The 20,758-nt window shown below is 42.7% G+C and overlaps 2 protein-coding genes across 3 annotated transcripts in view; one reads left to right on the forward strand and one right to left on the reverse strand.

Annotated features, from left to right (window-relative positions):
* The window catches only part of vars2 (valyl-tRNA synthetase 2, mitochondrial), a 32,143-nt gene extending 23,179 nt beyond the window's left edge, over positions 1 to 8,964 (reverse strand). For both annotated transcript variants that reach the window (XM_074686356.1, XM_074686355.1), the window contains exons 1-12: positions 8,731 to 8,964; positions 8,394 to 8,592; positions 8,239 to 8,320; positions 7,940 to 8,040; positions 6,574 to 6,695; positions 6,344 to 6,410; positions 4,976 to 5,073; positions 4,820 to 4,901; positions 1,646 to 1,765; positions 1,369 to 1,477; positions 1,116 to 1,204; positions 23 to 113 (exon numbers count right to left, since the gene is read on the reverse strand). In XM_074686356.1, the coding sequence (XP_074542457.1) occupies positions 23 to 113; positions 1,116 to 1,204; positions 1,369 to 1,477; positions 1,646 to 1,765; positions 4,820 to 4,901; positions 4,976 to 5,073; positions 6,344 to 6,410; positions 6,574 to 6,695; positions 7,940 to 8,040; positions 8,239 to 8,320; positions 8,394 to 8,579 (1,147 nt within the window). In that variant the 5' untranslated portion in view covers positions 8,580 to 8,592; positions 8,731 to 8,964. The remainder of the gene's footprint in view (positions 1 to 22; positions 114 to 1,115; positions 1,205 to 1,368; positions 1,478 to 1,645; positions 1,766 to 4,819; positions 4,902 to 4,975; positions 5,074 to 6,343; positions 6,411 to 6,573; positions 6,696 to 7,939; positions 8,041 to 8,238; positions 8,321 to 8,393; positions 8,593 to 8,730) is intronic.
* A 1,138-nt stretch (positions 8,965 to 10,102) lies between these two features.
* On the forward strand, positions 10,103 to 18,221 carry ppp1r11 (protein phosphatase 1, regulatory (inhibitor) subunit 11). The gene is made up of 3 exons (XM_074687523.1): positions 10,103 to 10,431; positions 11,678 to 11,786; positions 13,695 to 18,221. The coding sequence occupies exons 1-3, from the start codon at positions 10,354 to 10,356 to the stop codon at positions 13,880 to 13,882; spliced, it is 375 nt and encodes a 124-aa protein (XP_074543624.1). The 5' UTR covers positions 10,103 to 10,353; the 3' UTR covers positions 13,883 to 18,221.
* The last annotated feature ends 2,537 nt before the right edge of the window (positions 18,222 to 20,758 follow it).

Genomic DNA, 20,758 nt, shown 5'->3' on the forward strand with positions numbered 1-20,758 from the left:
GCACAGTTTGTGTGTCTCTCACCTGTTCCCAGGTGCATGTCCACCATGGAGTCAGTGATGACGGGCAGCAGTCTGAGGGTGAACGGGTGTCTGAGCTGTTTCCCGTGAAGAGCCTGAAACAGGAAGTGACAGAGGTCAGACTGCACTGAGCATGTCATGGACTAGGACTCATAGGCTGTTTTCGAATTCGCATACTATACTAGCAGTGCCTACTGATTCGACCAAAATGCAGTATGCAGCATGCAGTATGCCAACAAATGTCAGAGTTGTAGTATAAAAAAAAACGCCCGGATGACGTACTGAATCGGGAAAAATCCACAGTATGCATCGGACCAGTCTGCTTCACCTACTGTTACCCACAATGCAACGCGCCTGGTCCCATATCAGAGGTGAAAATGGCAGAGAGTGGAGCAAAAACAACTGGAGTAGCAGAGGAATAAAAATGTAAGAGCCATTTCTTTTTAATCTTTAAATCCTCATCATCTCCACCACTGAAAGTTCATATAAAATGCTCTCTCTGGCAATATATTTGCAGATAAGTTACTCGTGGTTTGTTTATTTTGTACATTTTAAATAAAGTTTTTTTGGGGAAAAAAAAGTCAGCCGTAGCCAACTTCCGTTTTCTGCTAACTGAAGACCAGCGTAGCATACTACAAAATTAACCCAACTGAACAGTCATACTACACACTGCTGATGAAAGTAGTATGTAGTAGGCAGTGCCTACTACATACTACTTTCATAAGCAGTGTGTAGTAGGCGAATTCGAAAACAGCCAGAGCTGTTCTGGTCTCTGTGAGCTCAAAGGGATTAAAGGTTTCATGTCTTTTCAGTTTGTATACAGAGGAAAGGTCAACTGGTCCAGATGTAATAAGGCCTGCTGTAAACTTCAACCAAAGTCAAGTCTGTGGATCATCCCCCCAGCAGCAGCTCCTTCCTCAGTTCAGTATTTGTGTGTATCTGTATCTGTATTGTGTTGTGTGTGTGTTGTAATGTGACTGACACTGGAATGTCCAGCATGAAGTGCTGTACCGAAGACAAATTCCACCAACCCTGTTGTGTGGCCATTAAATAAATAAATGAATAAATGAATGAATTAATGAGTTGCTCACACTGACCTGATACCGGGGATCATCGGGGTGAACAGCTACAGCTACGTCACCCAGCATGGTCTCAGGACGCGTGGTGGACACACACACCTCTCCGTCTGTCACACAGAGGAGCACACAGAGGAGCACACAGAGGAGCACACAGAGGAGCACACAGAGGAGCACACAGAGGAGCACACAGAGGAGCACACAGAGGAGCACACAGAGCGTATTAGAAAAAAGAGAAGCAGGCAGAGCGTGCAGCATGTTCTCAGAGCCTCACCCTCTCCTTCCAGAGGATACGCAAAGGTCACCATCGTCCCAAACTCTACTTTGGCCTCATAACCAGGAACACACAGCAGAGACTGTCCACTCAGCTCCACAGAGTCCACCTGAAGGAAACACACAGTTTACACACACACACACACAAGACCACAGAGCCTCCAGTGGACAGAGCCAGGATCGAAGCCTCTGAATGTGGATAGAATGACTTTAGAGCTCTGCGCTGGCTCAGACTGAGTCACATTGGCTCCATGAAACTGAATGTCTCACTGTCTCACCTCGATGTCAGAGATGGCAGACTCCAGAGCACAGCTCCAGTTCACCAGACCCTCAGAGCGATAGATGAGCCCAGAGTCACAGAGACGGACAAAGGCTTCAGTCACGGCTCGGCTGAAACCCTGAGAGCACATTTCAAACAAGAAGGCTTGGGTTAAACAGACAGAGGCTCCATCATCACATCAGGTTACTCCAGACAAACAGCCAGGACAGGATGAAGAACTTCAAACGGGTACCTGAGGCCATCATGCTAAGCTAACAAGGAACCAGGACCATCACCCACACAGAGACCAGGGCCAGCCAAGTGTCATCTGTTGATAACCTACCTGGACAGAGCATGTTCACGGTATCCAGCGGGTCAAACACTGAACACGTCACCATGTCTCTCAGGCAGTAGATTTCTAAAAGTGACACTGACCTCAAACGTTCAGCACATGTTGGTGACAGCCCATGTTACCCACACACGCAGAGAAACTATACGTCACGTCCATGAATTAAGTTAGGTGTGATAAAATAGACACTATCAGTGTGAACGTACCACTTCTCTCAACAGTGAGTTACAGATCTACAGTATCATTTAGCAAACACTTTTGTCCAAAGCAACGTACAACACAAGCAAGCTGTTAAGAGTGCAGAGGTACATGATTTGGGACACAACAACAGTTTTCTTTGCTGTGGGTTTGACAATGTGTTTGAAACGTCCGGCCTCCTTTTCATCCTTAACCTCCTGTGGGGGGCAGCAGATCTCCATCCAGGACGTCTGAATGCTGAAAAACAGCCCTACCATGACACTCCCTCCTCCAGACTCTCCTGCTGGTCTGGTGTTTGGAGGCTGAAGTGTCAATCCTCCAGACATGGTGTGTATTATTATGGCATCCTGAGAGTTCAGTGTTGGTCTCGTCTGATCAGACTGTACTCCCCCATTGTTTCACAGGCCTGTCTGAATGTTGAGCAGCAAACTTTAGACCAGCTTCAGTATGTTTTTCTTCTTGAGGGGCTCTTTGTTTTCACCTCATGTCTCTTGTGTGACGCCTTGGCAATGAAACTGAACAAGCTGTTGTTAATGATATTAGCACTGGCACGGGGCAGGGCTGCTTTCTGTTTTCAGCAGCTGTCACTGCACCTTAATATCTTCATGTGTTCAATACTCTTCATCTGTGTTAATCCATGTTGTAACACATAATTAATGGACAGCTATGGTTTGGTTTCCTTGTATGTGTGTGTCATTGCATCGTTACATGTAGGTAACGTGGTGAACTTCTTATGCCAGTATCACCTTTAGAAATCTACTGACTGAGAGACATGGAGACATGTTCAGTAAAAATATAAATTATCACTGCTGCACATTCACCTGTCGACTGTGTGCTGTGGCTCCAGTTCGTCACTCATTTCCTTCCCACCACAGATCTTCTCTGGGGTTCAGTCAGGGGACTGTGGGGACTCTAGATTTTTTAAAACTTTTTAAAAATACTTTTGCCTACACACACTGGGCAAATCTGCCAATAAGTGTGGCTTGAAGCATGACAAACCCATACATGTCAGTGTCTTTTAGACATGAAAGCCGTGTGGTCCAATCAGAATGAGCCCCTGTCATTCAGCTGTGACGTTTGTGAACCAGAAACTCTGTTCACCAGCGTCTACTCGAAACCATGAAACCAGAGTTTTCTTAAATCTTAACTTTGGCTTGAGTTTTCCAAAAACATCGTTCAGTGACATCAAACTATAGTTTGGTGTGGATGACAGGACTATATCATCACCCTATTAAAACAGTGGCCTAAGTCATTTCTTAAGGTTTTGTGAAAACACAAAAAACTTTACCAAATACAGAGCATATGATATTCGTGAATCATTTCAATCCAAAAGGCCTTCACAGTGGATGACTGCTGACATGTAGAGAACATTGTGTGTCAGTCATGTAACATTAAAGAACAAAGTGACTTAGGCCATTTTTTCTAACATTCTAGTCTGACTTATCAACTTTAAACCTGGTGTCCAGATTATCGAACTATACGTTGTATAATTCATCTACTCCCTCTGGAAGGGCCTCAAAACAGGAATGGCGGAGGACACAACTTGTTTCTTCTCTTTTCCACGTTTATTTATCTCGCACGCACATAAACGCAGGCTGGAAAAAGACAACTAGGTTGTAAACCTGGAATGTACAGACACACAAAACTCAAAATTAGCTTAAATAAATCCACCTATCTTCATAAACGCTTATAAACCACACTCACCGACACATCATCCCTGTCCTGCTTCTTCTGCTCTAAAGTTTCTGTTTCTTCTAGAAGCAGCCGCCATCATCAAAAATTGTTAAATTGTCCAAGTCATACATTTCAAGGTCAAGATCTGCAAAATTAGACAAATTAACTAATGATGTATGTAAGACAAACACTGGTTAGTGACTACTACACTCTGGTTAGCGACTGACACACACAACGCACTGCACAACTGCTGCTGCTTGTTGCCATTACCAGCGCCACACATCCCAGCGCCACACATCCTATCCTTACTAATCCAAAATTTTGACTAAGCGGAGAAATAAAATGGCCTCAGTCACCCTCTAGACATAGGATATTTCCCTATAGGTCATAAAGAGCGCGATCCTTTTAGCTAAAGATTTAACAGATTTTACTAGGGATGGCAAGCATTATCAAGAGATGATTTAAGATGAAAACTTGTTTTCCTCGACAACAAAAAAAAGACTCAGGCCATTATCTTAATTGGTATAATCATATATGAGGTTTCAAAAAAACCTGGCTATGTGTGGACATGGCTCCAGTCTTGGTGGACTTTCAGGTTTGTTTTGGTCACTGTCCTGTCAGGTGTTCAGCTTCCTGACAGGTGACACGTCGTCCTGAGTCTCCTTAGCCTCCGCGTTGCTCTTTCTCTACATTTACTTTTGGAGGGTTCAGACACTAAAAGATGCCATGCCTGTTTCTCCCTACTCAGTTTGTTCATGTCTGATTTTAAGATAAACCCCCACCACCACCACCACACACACACACACACACACACACACACACACACACACACACACACACACACACACACACACACACACACACACACACACACACACACACACACACACACACACACACACACACACACACACACACACACACACAGCCATGAAGATTAGAGCTTATAAAGCTTCATTCACAGAGTCTTACTGGATCCAGAGTGAAACAGGCTCTGCTCCAGTCCAGAGACGCCCCCAGCTTCTTCAGCTGCTGGTAGATCTCATCTCCTTTCCTGAAACACACACACACATTACACTCGGACAACAAAAAGAGGATGAGGAGTGAGGGTGTGAAGGAAACACTCACTCATTCTTCCATTTCCACATCTCTTGGAGAAACTCCTCTCTGCTCAGCTCCTTCCTGCTCCTCCCCTGCTCCCTCAGCAGCTTCCTTTCCACCACACTCTACACACACAAACATGCATGCACACATGTATGCGCACGCACGCACGCACACACACACACACACACACACACACACACACACACACACACACACACACACACACACACACACACACACACACACACACACACACACACACACACACACACACGTTAGTTTTCAGTCACTGGTGTGTTGAAGTTCCACACAGAACACAATCCACACGTCTGTGTCCACAGGTCTCTGGATTCCCCAAGAAGAGCTGGACAAAGTAGTTAGGGAGGGGGAAGTCTGGGCTTCCCTGCTTCGGCGGCTGCCCCCGCGACCCGTCTCCTGATCAACGTCAGAAGATGATAGATGATAGTGGAAGAAGTGAGAACAGTGTTTTTAAATGAAGCCCTGCTCTCCTGGCTGCAGAGAAAAGGTGTGTATCTATGGCTTAGGACGCCGTCACACTGGCCGTCCAAAACGTGCAGTGCCTAAGCACGATTGCCCCCCTGCAGCGCTGTCCCCCAGCTGGAGAGTACGGCCGGCGGTCACACTACCCCAATATGAACCAGACTTTAGCAGGTATCAGACACGCGCACAGCCCGCCTACGTCATCGTGAAGCATTTGTTTACATGAAGCGCGATCTCATCAGAGTCAGCACAATGAGACAGAGAGAGCACTGCTACAACTTTAGAGACTTTAGGACTTATATTAAGTCATTATCGCCCGACACAGCCCTCTAACACCCCGCTTTGTTTAAAATGATCGTTGAGAGATGCGCTCACAGAGATTATATGTAATGGATCGAACGCGCTGTCCACATGCTTGTGCTCGTGCATGAAGTAAACCGTGCCAAAGCCCACCTCTCCGAAGCGTGCCGAAGCACGGAAGGGAATCGTGCTTGAGCACGGTACAGTTGCGGTCACACTGGCCATTCCAAACGTGCTTTACGGCTGAAGCGTGCTTAGGCACGGCACGATTGGCCAGTGTGACCGCGTCCTTAAACAGCAGGGGACCAGGTTGTACCGCTGATTTCAGAGAGAGGAAAAGACCTGCTGCTGATGAATCAGTCCATAAATCATGATCACTTTTCAGACCCACTCCATCCATTAACAACACGTTGAGCTGTGTTTAAGCCTGTCCTCTGTCCCTGCCACAGCTCCTCCTGTGGAAGCTGGCGGAGAAATCTACAGCTCTGGGTCTGAAAGAACCTTCAGCGTGTGCAAGGTGTTAAGATGCTCAGTAACAGAAACCCTGAGCTGATCTGCCTGAGCCTGGGGAACAGAAACAAGCTGTGCTACCTGTGTGGCAATACCAGCGTGGTCACATCCAGGCACCCAGAGGACTCTGTGGCCCTGCATCCTCCTCCTGAAGGAGACCACACACATACACACACACACACACACACACACATACACACACACATACATACACACACACACACACACACACACACACACAATGTATTACTACTCCAAGCACAAATCCTGACTCAGTCTGCTGACTGCAGTGTGCTGTTGTCGTCAGGTACCATCGAACCAGAGCATCCTCCACAGCAACCGTCAGAGCGTGACCCAGGTGCAGTGTCCCCGTCACGTTGGGGGGAGGGATACACAGAGAGAAGGTGTGCTCCACAGCTTGAGGTAAACTCTCCTAACGAGACAACAAGGGAGACAAGAAAGGGTTCAGACACTGGCCAGCTTCCAACTCATCACTGTGAACGATGGGACCTGATCTGTTGTGAGATCTTTTCATGTCTTTAAAACACAACTGCAGAGTTATGGCACTTTCCAAAACATGAGGCGGAAAGGTGTGAGAGAGCACGGAGACTCTGAGTGAGGTCTGTTCATCTAACTGATGACACTCAGCTCCCGTTTCCTCTTTCCTCTACACCAAGCGTCTTCAACCTGCGGCCCTGGAGTCTCATGTAGCCCTTTGACTCCTCTGCAGTGGCTCCTTGTAGCTTTAGAAAAACTATTACTGAAATAAAGAATAGTTATCTTTCTTACAGAGGGTATTGATGATTAAAGATAGTGACACTAAATAGAATCATGCATTAACATTTAGTTGAACTAAATCTTCATCCCATCTGTCAATAAAGCCTGCCACCGCTCTACTTCAACTCCTACAACATCAACAGCCCACCAACTTTCCATGCACCTGTGGCTAACCTCAGGTTTTACAGCCCTGGGAAGATAACTACATCTACAAAAAGACTAATCTGGAAGAAAATACTGATTTTAATTCTGTGTGGATGGATTCATTTCACTGAAAACTTGTTTTTTTTTATTTAATATTTAAAAAAATATATATTTAAACTTTTGGAACTGTTTGCACTTTCATTTTTAATTAAAAGATTTGAGCTATTTTTTATAAACTTATTAAACTACAATTTTTTGGATTTTTGCAAATTTTTTAATTTTCAAAAAATCCAAATAATTTTTCAAATGTTTGCAGTTGAAATGTATTTCTTAAAATGATTTTTGTAATTTCTGAAAAATGATTTAACCAATTTTTTTTTTTTTAATTTTGACATCTCAAAATGTATCTATTTTTTCACAATTTTGTGGAAAAAATTGCCAAAATTAAAAAATTGAAGTTAATTTTTTTTTTTGCAAATTTACCAAAAAATGAAGAACTGAGATGCCACATGCATTTTAACATTTTTCTTTTTAAGTTCATACACTCTGTCGCTTTTTATTCTGGAGATAAAGCAGATTTTGTGGCTCCTGGATGACTTAAATCCAGGTGAGCTGAGGCAAAATGGTGCCAATAAAAGTAAAGGTTGCAGAGAGTTTATAGGTACTGACCACACGTCTTTAGCAGCATTCCAAACAAACACTTTTTGAACGGTATTACTATTCACAACATTGAAGCTTGATGTTTTTAGTCCTCACATGCTGCTCCGGTCTGAAGAACCCCTCTTTCTCCCACCACTGGTACCAGTTGGATTCCACATAGTCAGGACTGTAGGCAGACGGGAATGGCCCACTGATGTCTGTGCAAAGACAAACCGGTTACTAGGAATGGGATGAAATATTGATATAACAGTTCATCATCATCCTAACTTGATCAAACCTCTCGCTCCAAATATGGGAACTGTCATCCGGAGATGACCTTCCCCTGAGTAAGAGCAAAGGTTAATTCATTGAAAACAGGAAGCTCCTCAGGTCATAGGTGTGAGGAATTTACTCACCTTTCTTTGCCCCGGGAGGAGTCAAAACGTCGTACTCAATCCTCTTCTTTTCACTCCACTTCACTGCACAGTCTTCAGCAGTCTGGAAGCAGAGACGTGTGATTTTTTTCTGGTTGAACTGAGAATTTCTGTCCTGAAGCTACCTGCGTACTCACACTGTGCTGCCCTGACAGGATGGCCTCATCCCTCTGTCTCCTCCGCCTCTGTTTCTCCGCCTGGGTCCGCGAGGAGGAGTGAGAGGAAGAGGAGGAGGAGGAAGTTTTACTCTGTCTCCTGACGCAGAGCCTAGTGACTCCTCTCTCTGACAGCCTCAAACATAGGACACGACCTGCCGTCCACATTCTCAACGACACACTGATAAAACCACAAACACACGGGTAGACAGGAGTTCAAAGCACGGTGAATGTGAAGTGCCTGTGAGTTATTTAGTTGCTCGTGAACTAAGATTGCTGACCCGGACAGGCGATGTTTCGCTAAGGTGAGTTCACTTACCGCACATGCCAGCTTCGACCTCTGCACTAACTCACACACTTTCCGGTTGAAAACTCGGAGAAGTTAATCACAGTCATAAACTGATCTAAACGTTAAGTTTCTATCCGCGCACAGTAAACTTAAAGCACACATTTGTCAGTGCTCAATAACCAGCATCAGGCTGATGATGTTTCCCGACGGACAAACTTTACCGAAACGAACGAATACGTTGTCCGTCGGTATATATCTTCCCCCGGATACGAGTGCCGTCAAACACAAAACAAAGCATCAGACAAAAAATAAGTTCCTGTTGGCTTTTCATATTAAACAATAAAAGTGTAATACATGGTTTAATATCAGCTAACACCCGTGACCGTCTAAAACCATAGCTCCGAGACCGTAGAAGTACCTGGGTTGAAAAACAGTCTCCAACTTACTGTGGCTGGGCTTCCAAAGAGAAAAATAAATAACAATTTAGATGTTATATTTTTACCGCAACTTCTTGAAAATCAACAAAGACTTTCCTGGAAATAGGTGTGTTGACCCTCTTGAGAGCAGCCAGGGTCCAAAAGATAATCCTCAAGGAGATGAAACACATTTTTTAAATGTATTTATTTTTCCCAACAGGTTTTTAATGAAATTAACATAGGAGAACACAGATAAGTCTTTGAAACTCATTTATTAAATATCATACGTTAAACAATATATAGTCAAGACCGCATATTTTTTCCGTAAACAAAGATCTACCAATAACAGAAGTAATGGTGCAGTTGTCGTACTGCTTTTTGTTTCCTTCTACTTTTGAGGGTTACTTGAAAATCTACAGACGTCAATCAAAAAAAAAAAAAATATATATATATATATATATATATATATATATAGAGAGAGAGAGAGAGAGAGAGAGAGAGAGAGAGAGAGAGAGAGAGAGAGAGAGAGAGAGAGAGAGAGAGAGAGAGAGAGAGAGAGACAGAGAGAGACAGAGAGAGAGAGAGATACCCATATACATATATTATGTACACATGTATCTCAGTAAACTCAAACTAAAATTATTAGCATGAATCGAAACTTTTGAACACCAGATATTTCGCTTCTGCGTTTAATTTGAAATGATTAAACTTCCTGTTTAAATTTTAGTTCTCTGTGCTATGTTTAAGTACACCTTGGACAGTCCAGGTTTCCGACTTCACGACGCGTTCCACTCACTGCTATGTGTAACGAGCAAACAGGATGTGATAGAAAACAACGTCATAAATATCACATACGTTTACAAGGAATACTAATAATACATGTTATGTTCCTTAATTCACGGGAAAAAATAAGAGTTCTGGCAGAGGCGTTGTTCCGGTGTTAGTGACAGTTGTGTAAGTTTGTTTTTGTCTGATTGTCATTTTTTCGACTGTTTCTCGTCACGTGAACGCAGGGTGATTTTACAGCTTGATGTGAGCTAGCCACATCCCACCTTGGAGATCAACTGGCCAAAGTTGTCATCAACAGAGTTTATTTTAGAGAGTTTATGATATAAAGAACAAGCTTTGACCACTGTAGCTGTCTAGGAGTGATTATTTGGGCCCTGTTTGTCCTGAACTGAGCTTCTTTTACATCTTGGAGCGGGCTAACGGCAGCGTTAGCACAGCAGCTGCAGGTATGGCGGAGGTTCCCGGGACATCGAGCGAAACGATAACGGAGACCGTTCAGACCGGTACACCGCCGCCGCCCCAGCAGGTAACCTACGATAAAGAGGGGCAGCCCTGGGAGATGTTCCCCCTGCTTTATAAACGGGCAGTTACATGGGTGTTGAGTAATAACAACCAAGGGATAACGAGGCCTTGCTGCTAGAACACAGTGTACATGTCATTATACTGAAGGTGTTTTAATGTGACGGTCATTGCAGCTTCATCAGACCTCATGTGTCACACTAACCCAACCAACAGAGCTCAGGAGGCAAAATCTACAGAGACGGATGGCTATTTTCACACCAGGTTGCCCGCCCCGGGTACCAGCACAACATCCTGGATCATGACGGGCTAGTTTCCCTGTCAGGCAGGATTCCCTTCAAAATCAACAGCTCTGGGGTTCTGGTTTGATCGAGTGGTCCAGTTTTAGCCTTTTTAGTGCTGGAGCTGTGGTCCTTCAGCAGAAAACACAGGTGTGAATCCAACCTACAGCATTTCCTTCCCTTCTCTATAGATAGACAACATGCCAGCTCCCCAGAGATGAAGCCAAAATGTTCTGAACTTCCCCTGGTGACTGACTGCTGAACGGAGCAGTTAGCTTACCTCCTTCATTTTGACAGATGGGACACAGGTCAAACAGTTTGTTCTTGTCATGCTGTTTGTTGTATGTTAGTGAACTTTGAATTAATTATTTGATGCTATAAAAGAGGAGTGTGACATCATGACTCACTGACAGCTGTGTTGATCAATGAGGCTCCTGCAGCGCTGTGTGCCTCCTGATTATCTAAGTAGAGGAGGAGCAGTGAGAGGAAAAGGATCATCTGCTTGAGTTTCTCTGTACTCACATATAGATGAAAAGTCAGTCAGCCCAGCATGCACTCCGCTGATGTTTGTCCCCAGAGTCAGACCAGAGGTGGAATGAGGGTCTCCATCTCGCTGGAGAAATGAATCAGATATCTGAGCACTCTGAGGTAGTAAGAGCGTGGTCCAAGAATGTGAGCGCGTTGGTTCCTCACAGACAGAATTTATTGTCTTACAGCTTCCTGGCTACGCCCCGTGTTGTTGTATGTGGAGCCGGTTACAGAGTTATTTGTCTCTTTACTGTTGAGGTGTTTCTCTCCTGGCCACATCAATCTGAAAGAGGTTTTTATTGAATGATGCTTCAAACTAACCATTGCTTTACAGGAGCTACACAGAGCAGATCCAGGCTCAAGAGACTGCTTTTAGACTGTAAAGGACCAGGATGGAATGAGGAGAACCGTCTCACAGCAGTGTCTCTGTCTCATGTCTGTTAGGAGGGACGCAGTCTGACCATCAAACTCAGGAAGAGGAAGACAGAGAAGAAGGTGGAGTGGTCCAGTGACACAGTTGACAACGAGCACCTGGGGAGGAGGTCCTCAAAGTGTGAGTTTCCCTTTGTGCTGAGAAATCACTTCACATGTCCTGAAGCTGCAGCAGAGCCTGTCCCTCTGGGAAATGTTTGGAGTTATGCATGTTTGAAGGGTTTTGAACTGATGCTTCCTCCCCTTCAAACTTCGCTGGAGCTTTGGCACTCAGACTTTAGCTGGCTTGACGAGGTGTAATAATTCTGCCTCTCCTCCACATCTGCAAGGCACAGAGTCACATGATTGACTGGAAATCATTTCAAACATGCAGACAGACATGCAGAAAGACAATATGAGGATGATTTAACACTGAGTGTTGGCTCACAGGTTACTGCATCATCAGGATGTGTTTTTTATACAGTTTTATTTATCATTTTTCCATATTGACAACATTGACATCATTATTAAAGCATTCCTTGAACCTGACACCCACCCCCACCCCATCCAGATGGCATCCCCACACCAACACCTCAACACCTTGACAATGGTGTTTTCATATCAAAAGTCCAAAGTCAGGAAAAAAGACTCAAAAACATTTTGAGTTGATCAATAGGATCATCGCGCCAACATACATACATATATATATATATATATATATATATATATATATATATATATATATATATATATATATTTATACAAGCCACTGAAAAGACAACAGCAGTGATCAAAGGAAAGAGGGTATAAGAGAGAGGGAAAAAAACAACCCAACAGATCATTAAATTCATGAACAAGTAATGTAGAGGAGTCAGGCTAAAGACAGATTGTAATTAATGAGTTAGAATCTGCGCCCAGGTTTTGCCATATTTATCCTCTGACCCATTTACTTCATACTTAATGTTTTCAAGAGCCAATCCCAGTGCACATGTAGAGGAGGGTTCTTCCTCTTCTAGTTTAGCAATATCAGACAGTGGGCATGCAGTGATGCGAAGGACATGACGTTTTTGTGGTGATGGGACAATTTTTGCACATCACTAACTACACAGAAGATAGCTATCAAAGGGTCAGGCTGCAGTGTTTTTCAGGTGTCGCTGATAATGATTGGAAGATTGAAGACCAGAAACCATACAGAGATGGACATGAGCAAATCATGTGCCCCAGAGAAACAGGAGAATGTTACCATCTAGGACATTCTGGTGAGATGGTAGGGTATATCTTATACAGTTTGTTGTTAGAGAAATGTAACCCGTGGACTACCTTAAATTGAATTAAACTGCAAACTCCTGATCTATTTGGGACGCTGCAAAAAGATGATTGAACAAAACTGGGAAGAAGCTACATAAATAGAATAAAAAATTGACCTTTAGTGTTGCCTTGCAGGCTGTCGTATCATCAGGATGGGTTTTACCCTGAGTGTTGTCTTGCAGACTGCTGCTCCATCAGGATGAGTTTTAACTAGGGGTGCACCGATCACAATTTCCAGGCCAATCACCGATCTTTAAAAAGCCTGACCTGCCGATACCAACTTGGGCCAATACAGATTTATGTTTTATATACCTTCAATGTTCCTATCTTATTTCATTGAAAATTATTGAACAATACCTGTGAAACAATAAAATCTTTATTTTTTAACGTGAACAACCAAAAAAGTGTTCTGAGTTTTAGGTGTCAGAGCAAAAAGCAACAGTGGCTGGCTGTCAGACCTTCCCAGAGGTATATAAGATCAATTTCATATGTAAGGATGGGCCAACCACCTATCTCTGATCACCAATCCCGATCCCCCAAAATTAAGGAAATCGGCCGATCAATCAGTGCATGTTTTAACTCTGAGTGTTGGCTTGCAGGCTGTTGTAGCCTCAGATTAGTGTAAATCCTGAGTGTTGTCTTGCAGGCTGCTGCATTATCAAGTTGTATTTTAACCCTCAGTGTTGTCTTGCAGGCTGCTGCATCATCAGGTTGTATTTTAACCCTCAGTGTTGTCTTGCAGGCTGCTGTATCTATGAGAAGCCCCGACAGTTTGGAGAGTCGTCCTCTGAGAGTGATGGAGAGGATGATGAAGAAGGCTGCGGCAGCGCTCACTGCATCCTGGGTCACGGCAGGAGAGATAATGGACAGAGGGGGGGCCGGGGGACCACAGTGGCCCCAAACTCTGGAGGGGCACACACACACCAATAAGGCTGACGGGGTGGGGGTATCACACATCAAACTGTATCCTGTCTTTAGTTTAGATCCATCAGGGGTCAGGAGATGATGCATTCAGGAACTAGTTAAGTCAGGAAGTCCAACTGCTGCTCTGAGAAACCTGAATGAAGGTAATGAATTAAGATGGATTGATTAGTGGGGTTTAAGCACTGAAGGAGAACATGTTAGCTTCATGTTGGGAATTCATGACTGAGCTGAAACATGTTGACGCATCAGGTCATCACTGATCTCATGCTACCATCATTAGAGCTGTTTCAGGCCTGTTTCTCTCCCTGCTGCTGAGCGCTGTCACACAGAGACATGAATGCATGTAAAGTGTTCCACGGCACTAATGTAAAAACCATTACTCAAAAAAGCTTCCTGAGTGGAGCCCAAGGAGCAGGTTGGACTTCCTGACTGTGAGGCGTCTGAGCAGCACCCAGTGGAAGCATCAGAGACCAAAACCAGTGTTTGTTCTGACTCTATTTATTGTCCAGTCTTCTACCTGCTGAAACCTGACGTGTAGCCTGTGTGAGACATCAGAACGAGAACAAACAGAAGGAGACAGAGATCTGCCTCTGATTACCTGAACTTCATTAAAGCTCCTGTGACGAGTTGGTAACTGCTCATGAAACAGAATGAACTGAGCCTAATGTCTCTCTGTGACTAACAAACACAAACCACTTCATCCAGATTAGACTGAGTCCTTTCTAAACCCTCCTCTTTGATGTTCAGACCCACTGCCAGCAGGTCAATGTCAGACCAGGACATCCAGACTCTGCTGCCTCACAGATTCGCAATGAGCCATACACCAGACAACACAACCCACACATGTACAGGAAGTCATCATAGCAGGTGGTGTTTTTCTGAGGGGGTGCAACATTAACACAAATCCAAAGTTCCTCACAAGAGCTTTAAGGTGGACTCAGAGAAACTCAGTCCTGGTTCCCGATCCTCAGGCGTGGAGAATTACAGCCACTGATAAAACTAGCCAAAATATTTCCTTCCATCACTGAGATCAGGACAAATTAAAGATTCTTCCCTTTCTTTATGAAAAGATTTCACATGGAAATTCAAGTCATACCCCATGACCCAAGCAGGGTTAGGACTGAGGATTAGGGTCACGCTTAAGAAAAACAAAGATGAATTTACAAGGATAAAGTCATGTATTTACAAAAACATCCCAGAAATTAACAAGATTAAAGTCATTCATTTACAAAAATTATCTCATTGATTTTACCAAAATAAACTCTTAAATTACAAGAATAAAATTATAATTTCATGACACTGAAAGATAAATCTTGTAAATAATTTTTCTTTCCCCTTTAATGGGTGCTAATCCTCCGTCAAGCAAGGTCCCCTGGACCTGATGCTAGCCCATTATTTAAATGTTCCATCTGGATCAATATGACCCAGATAAGAAAATCCTTGGTGTTCTAGATTCAGGCTCAGATCATCCGGATTAGTTTGAGAATTTTTAAAGTTCAAACGATTCGAAAAATCCAATTCAGGTACAGATTTTTATCAAATGGTCAAATTCTCCTGTGAAGAGCTCTACCTGGGTGTGGGACTACCTACTGTGTCCACAGGGGGCACCAAAGTCCACACAGACTGAAGGATCAGCTGCTTTGGGTTCAGTCAAACTAAAATGGACAGCATGGTCATTACATTACGATGAAGGAAATCTGCTCTGTCTAAACTGTCTCAATCCTTTCCCAAAGACTGGAAGAAGCCAGGACGACTCCAGACCAGATCTGACTTTGCTTTAAATTCTCTGGGTTTAAAACTTGATTCAGTCTGGCTCTTTTCATAAAGTCATGTTTGAACATTGGGGCCCTGCTGAAGATCTATGAATCCAAACTGATGAGGATCTGATCATGAATACAATAATAGCACGTTTCATTTCTTCAGGGCTGAGTTGTAATGTTCACTTCATGTCTGACTGATCAATCTATGTGAAACTTTCTGATCAGATACCTGGATCATTCTCCTCATCAGGACGCTAACCAGTGTCACAGATCCAGGTCCAGTGTGTAGGCTGCAGAGTGCAGAGAACAGGCATGTGTTTGAGTCTGTTATCATCTGTTCAGTCTGACTCTCTGAATGCATCAGCTGATCAGTGCTGCTCAAACCCCACACCTGTTACCTGTGTTGGTACACCTTAGCCGGCTTCATGTAAACCTGGATCAGTTACAGCACGCCTGGGGGAACAGCACACACACACACACACACACACACACACACACACACACACGCACACACAGCAGAAGAAGATGATGGTTTCTGAAGTTGTATTGGTCTGAATGGTTTCCTCTGGACAATCCTACACATGGTGATGAGGATGATTCTGATTGGTTTGTAGAGAGTGATATCAGAGCAGAGGGGAGTTCACGTTTAGATTTTCACTTCATTTCAGACTCACTGAGGCACATTTGATCTGATCGGACTGAAGTGAAGGTGAAGGTGCATGCCTGCATTGACTCAGCTGTCTCCTCTTCAGCCTAATGTCGCTCAGCAGTGTGTGTGTGTGTGTGTGTGTGTGTGTGTGTGTGTGTGTGTGTGTAACCTTCAGCTCATTAACACGTTGTGTCCTATTATCTCCACACGTTGTTTCAGGTTGTTCTTGTAATGCACCTTTCTGTATATACTGTTGAACATAATGAGAGCAGATTTAATGTGAAATAAAGTTTTCAGCTGGGATCAAAGTGACTCTGACTCCCACAGCCCATGGCAGAAAACACACCACTCTCTGCTGCCCCCTGCTGGAACACATTCAGCCTATAACAGCCTGTAACGGAGAGTCACACTCCAAATTGTCACCCCATTAAAATAATGGCCTAAGCCATTTTGAGGAAAATGAGTTTTTGTCTTTAATCTTTAGCTAAAAGGATCACGCTCTTTATGACCTGTAGGGAAATAGCCTCTGTCCAGAGGGTGACCAAGGCCCTTTTATTTCCAGTCTAAGTCAAAATTCTGGATTATTTAGGATAAAATGTGTGACTTGGACAATTTAACAAGTTTTGATGATGGCGGCTGCTTCTAGAAGAAACAGAAACTTTAGAGCAGAAGAAGCTGTAAACATGATTCTGAATCACTTTCTACTGCTGAGTGATTAGGGTCACTATCATAAAGGCCAGGGTATAATGTGGTGTAGTCATTTAGTCTAAATTTCACAAGTTAATGTTTAACCCCAAATTTAGCTACTTCTAGCTAGCTACCTATTCCTGGCTAGCCCACTTATTTCTGTTAAACATAAATGAGCACAAGGCAATAACACCCCTCAAAGTTTAAAATTAAAGAGATGTCTTTCCTTTTTGGTAGATGTATGAGTATGCCTACTCAGCGTATGATTGACCTGACAGTTGTTCAGTTTAGTTTGGAGTTATTTACGTTTTGAGTTTGTTCTATGGAATTAAAGCACAGTTAATTGTCAGGTCTCTACATGTCAGCAGTCATCCACTGTGAAGGCCTTTTTGTAAGTATTTTTTTGTTTATTTGGAAAGGCACATGTGACATAGCATCCCTTTGGAGAAAGGGTACAGAATACTATTTACATTGCACACGTTTAATGTGGTTATGAAAATGTTCATTGCCAATCCTAAATTTTAACAGATTTAAGAGCAAGGAGAACAGGTGGGGGGGGGGGGGGTGGTGTCTGACTCCAAGTCTTGACTTGTCTGGAATAAGACACATCAAGATTTTTACGTTTGCATCAACCTAAACAGAAATGTTAACAAAGTAGGTGAATTCACAACAAACAAAACATCGTCAGATTACAGAGATTACTGGTTTCACATAGTTTGACCAAGTCCTGAAAAAGGATTCCCTTTGACCCTTCAAAGAAAATGAAAACCTCTCAAGACTGTAAATATCCTGTACTATATCAAGCCACTCTTCAGTTCTAGGTGTCTCCTGTTTGACCACTTTCTGGTGATTGTCTATTTGCTTGCTGCCAAAACCATAGTCAGCAGCTTTTTGTCTCTCGTAGTCCAGCTTTCTAAAGAAAATTTTTCCCAAATTCAGGGCTTCTAACTTAAAAGGAACATCCTCAGTAAAGATATTGTTCAAACGCTCACATAGCTGCTCCCAAAACGGTTTGATTAACTGACAACTCCAAAAAATAGTGGAATATCCTCCCACAGTCCAAAAACATGCTCATCAGGTTAGTTGGTCACTCTTAACTGTCCGTAGGTCTGAGTGTGTGTGAATGGTTGTTTGTCTTTGTGTCAGCCCTGTGATTGGCTGGCGACCAGTCCAGGGTGTTCCCAGCCTCTGGGTAAACAGGATAAGCGGTTCGGAAAATGAATGAATGAATGAATGAATGAATGTCCCACAGAGTCTCCAGCAGGTGTCTCCATTGTTCTGATGTTTTTTCTGGGTGATGAAAAATCGTTGTGTGGGTTCTTTTGTTAGCCTGATGAAGGTCTGGTGCCGAAACATTGTAAAATAAAAAATGATTTATTCTTTTTGCAAGTCGGACAGTGTGCGGGTGTTTACTCTGAAGCTAAAAAAAAACTTACAATGTTTTTCTGTTAGAGGTTGAGGTCATCCATAGTAACCTAAAATGTTTTCCCAGCTTTCAGTTGAAATGGATATGTTTCCCTTCTTCTCCCACTTATTTCTTATATAGTTTGTATCACCCTGTTTAGATACCAGAATACCATTTTATAGTTTGGAAATGACTTGTGCAGTGACCTCGTTTCAACAAAGATATAAATACATTGAGGAATCAGCTGTTTCCCAGTTTTCCTTTTAATTTTGATTGAAATAAGTTCTAACCTGTAAATACCTGTAGAGGTCATCTTTTTCTAAACCGTGAGGTTTTTGAAGTTCCTCAAAACTCCGAAACATCGCCTCTGAATAAAAGTGCAATAAGTGGTCAAGCCTTTTGAGACCCAACCCCTAAATCTCCCATCAATCCAATTGGCTTAAAGGCTGAATCAAAGGCACACCACCTAAGTATTTAGTCAATTCCCTAATCGACATGTTTTGGTCATCCTTTTCCAGGAAGATAAGATTGTGAGGAACATGGAGTCCCGTGGTACGTTTAATTGCTCCTGTAAATCTTTGTCTATACAGATAGTATAGGTATTCCTTCCACAGTGGTGCCCTCTATATCTTTCCAACCTGCCTTATATAGTTTAGTGTCAATACCTGGGTCTTGTTAATATTCATCTTTTAACCCGACAGTGAACCCTATTACCTAATCATTTCCATTAGTGCAGGCAGAGTTTGAGTAGGGTTTGTAATAGTTAACAATAAGTCATCTGCAAAAAGGGATAGCTTTTGTTCACCAGACGTCATCCAGACTCCTGTTATGTGGGAACTTAACCTTATCCACTGACTCAACGGCTCTATAAAAAGGGCCAAGAGGAGTGGCCAAACACAGCATCCCTGCCAAGTGCCTCTTTCCAAGATAAATCAATCAGATTGGTTTACATTAAACTTTATTTTAGCTGGTAGTTTAATGTACAAAGCAGCAATTACATCAATTAGGGCCTGGTGGAATCCAAATTTAGACTTTACTTTTTATAAAAAGGTCCTCCATCTGACCAAGTCAAATGCCTTCTCTGCATCTAAACTCAGCACTAGGGTTTTTAATTGTTGTCGCATTGAATGGTTCCAAATATATTACGTTTTCCTGATGTTGTCCTGAGTCTGTCTCTGTCTGATAAACACTATTTGGTCCTTCTGTATTATCTAACCAAAAAAAAAAAAAGAATTAAGTCTCAGAGAAATTATGGCAGTAATTAATTTATAATCAATATTCAGAACACTCACTGGGCGATCATTTCCACAATTCAACTTATCCTCCCCTTCTTTAGGAACAACTGAAATAATAGCATCTCTCCATGAAGGGGGAATTCTTTTCCAGTACAAAGTTTAATGCTCTTAAAAAACAGGGACTAACTGGTCTTGTATTTCTTTGTACCACTTTGTGGTGGAGCCGTCATTTCATGGAAACTTCCCTCCTTTTAACTTGCTAATTGCAGATTCTAATTCATCTTCAGTTATCTCTGAAATTAGCTGTTTATTTTGCTCGCTTGTAGCTGAAGGGAGAGAAAGGTGGGAAAGAAAAGATTTCATCTGACTTTCATTGCTTAGTTTTGGTTGTGAGCATAGAGTCTGATAGAAATTTGTGAGCATTTATGGATATTTTCCAGCCCTGTTTCTAAACGTCTTGTTTTAGGATTGTATATTTTATGGATAGATCTATCTGCTTGTTTTCGCAGTTTTCGGAGCTTCTGAGACTTACTGCCTACTTCACAGTATTTCTGTTTTGTAAAGAGAAAGTTTTTCTGTATGTCTTGTGTATTTAGTTTGTCCAGTTCTCTTTTTAGATCCTTGATGTTTGTTTTAGCTGCCTTCTTAAGGGTTTTCAAATGTTCTTTTTGAAGTCATTTTGATTCATTCTCCATTTTTTTGGTTTTATTTCCTTTTGCTAGAGGAGATAGCTATCATTTTCCCTCTAATTACAGATTTCAGTGCATCCCAAAGTGTTGACAGTCCAACCTCTCCATTATCATTCTCTTCAAGCACCTTTTCATTTCATTTCTAATTTTTCTCTACCAATTGTGCTGTTTTATAAGTTTGAATTTAGCCTCCAAAGAGTGGAACTTGTTTCCTTTGTCAAGAGAAATGTAAATTGGGCTGTGGTCTGAGATAGTTCTAAGGCCAAATTCACAGTTTCTTATTCTACAGACATCATTTTAAAAATAGTCTATCCTTGTCATAAAAGTTAGAGTAATGCATGTATTCATGGCTGTTTGGATTCCTGTCTCTCCATACATCCACTACCCCAAGTTCATTTTTCAGATTTCTAATTCTCTCATTTGTACTTCTAGTGTTGGCTTTTCTGTTTGATGAGTC

The sequence above is a fragment of the Halichoeres trimaculatus genome, unplaced genomic scaffold (genome assembly GCF_033239565.1).
Source record: "Halichoeres trimaculatus isolate MK-OKI-2021-1 unplaced genomic scaffold, fHalTri1.1 fHalTri1_scaffold_14, whole genome shotgun sequence".
NCBI lineage: Eukaryota > Metazoa > Chordata > Actinopteri > Labriformes > Labridae > Halichoeres > Halichoeres trimaculatus.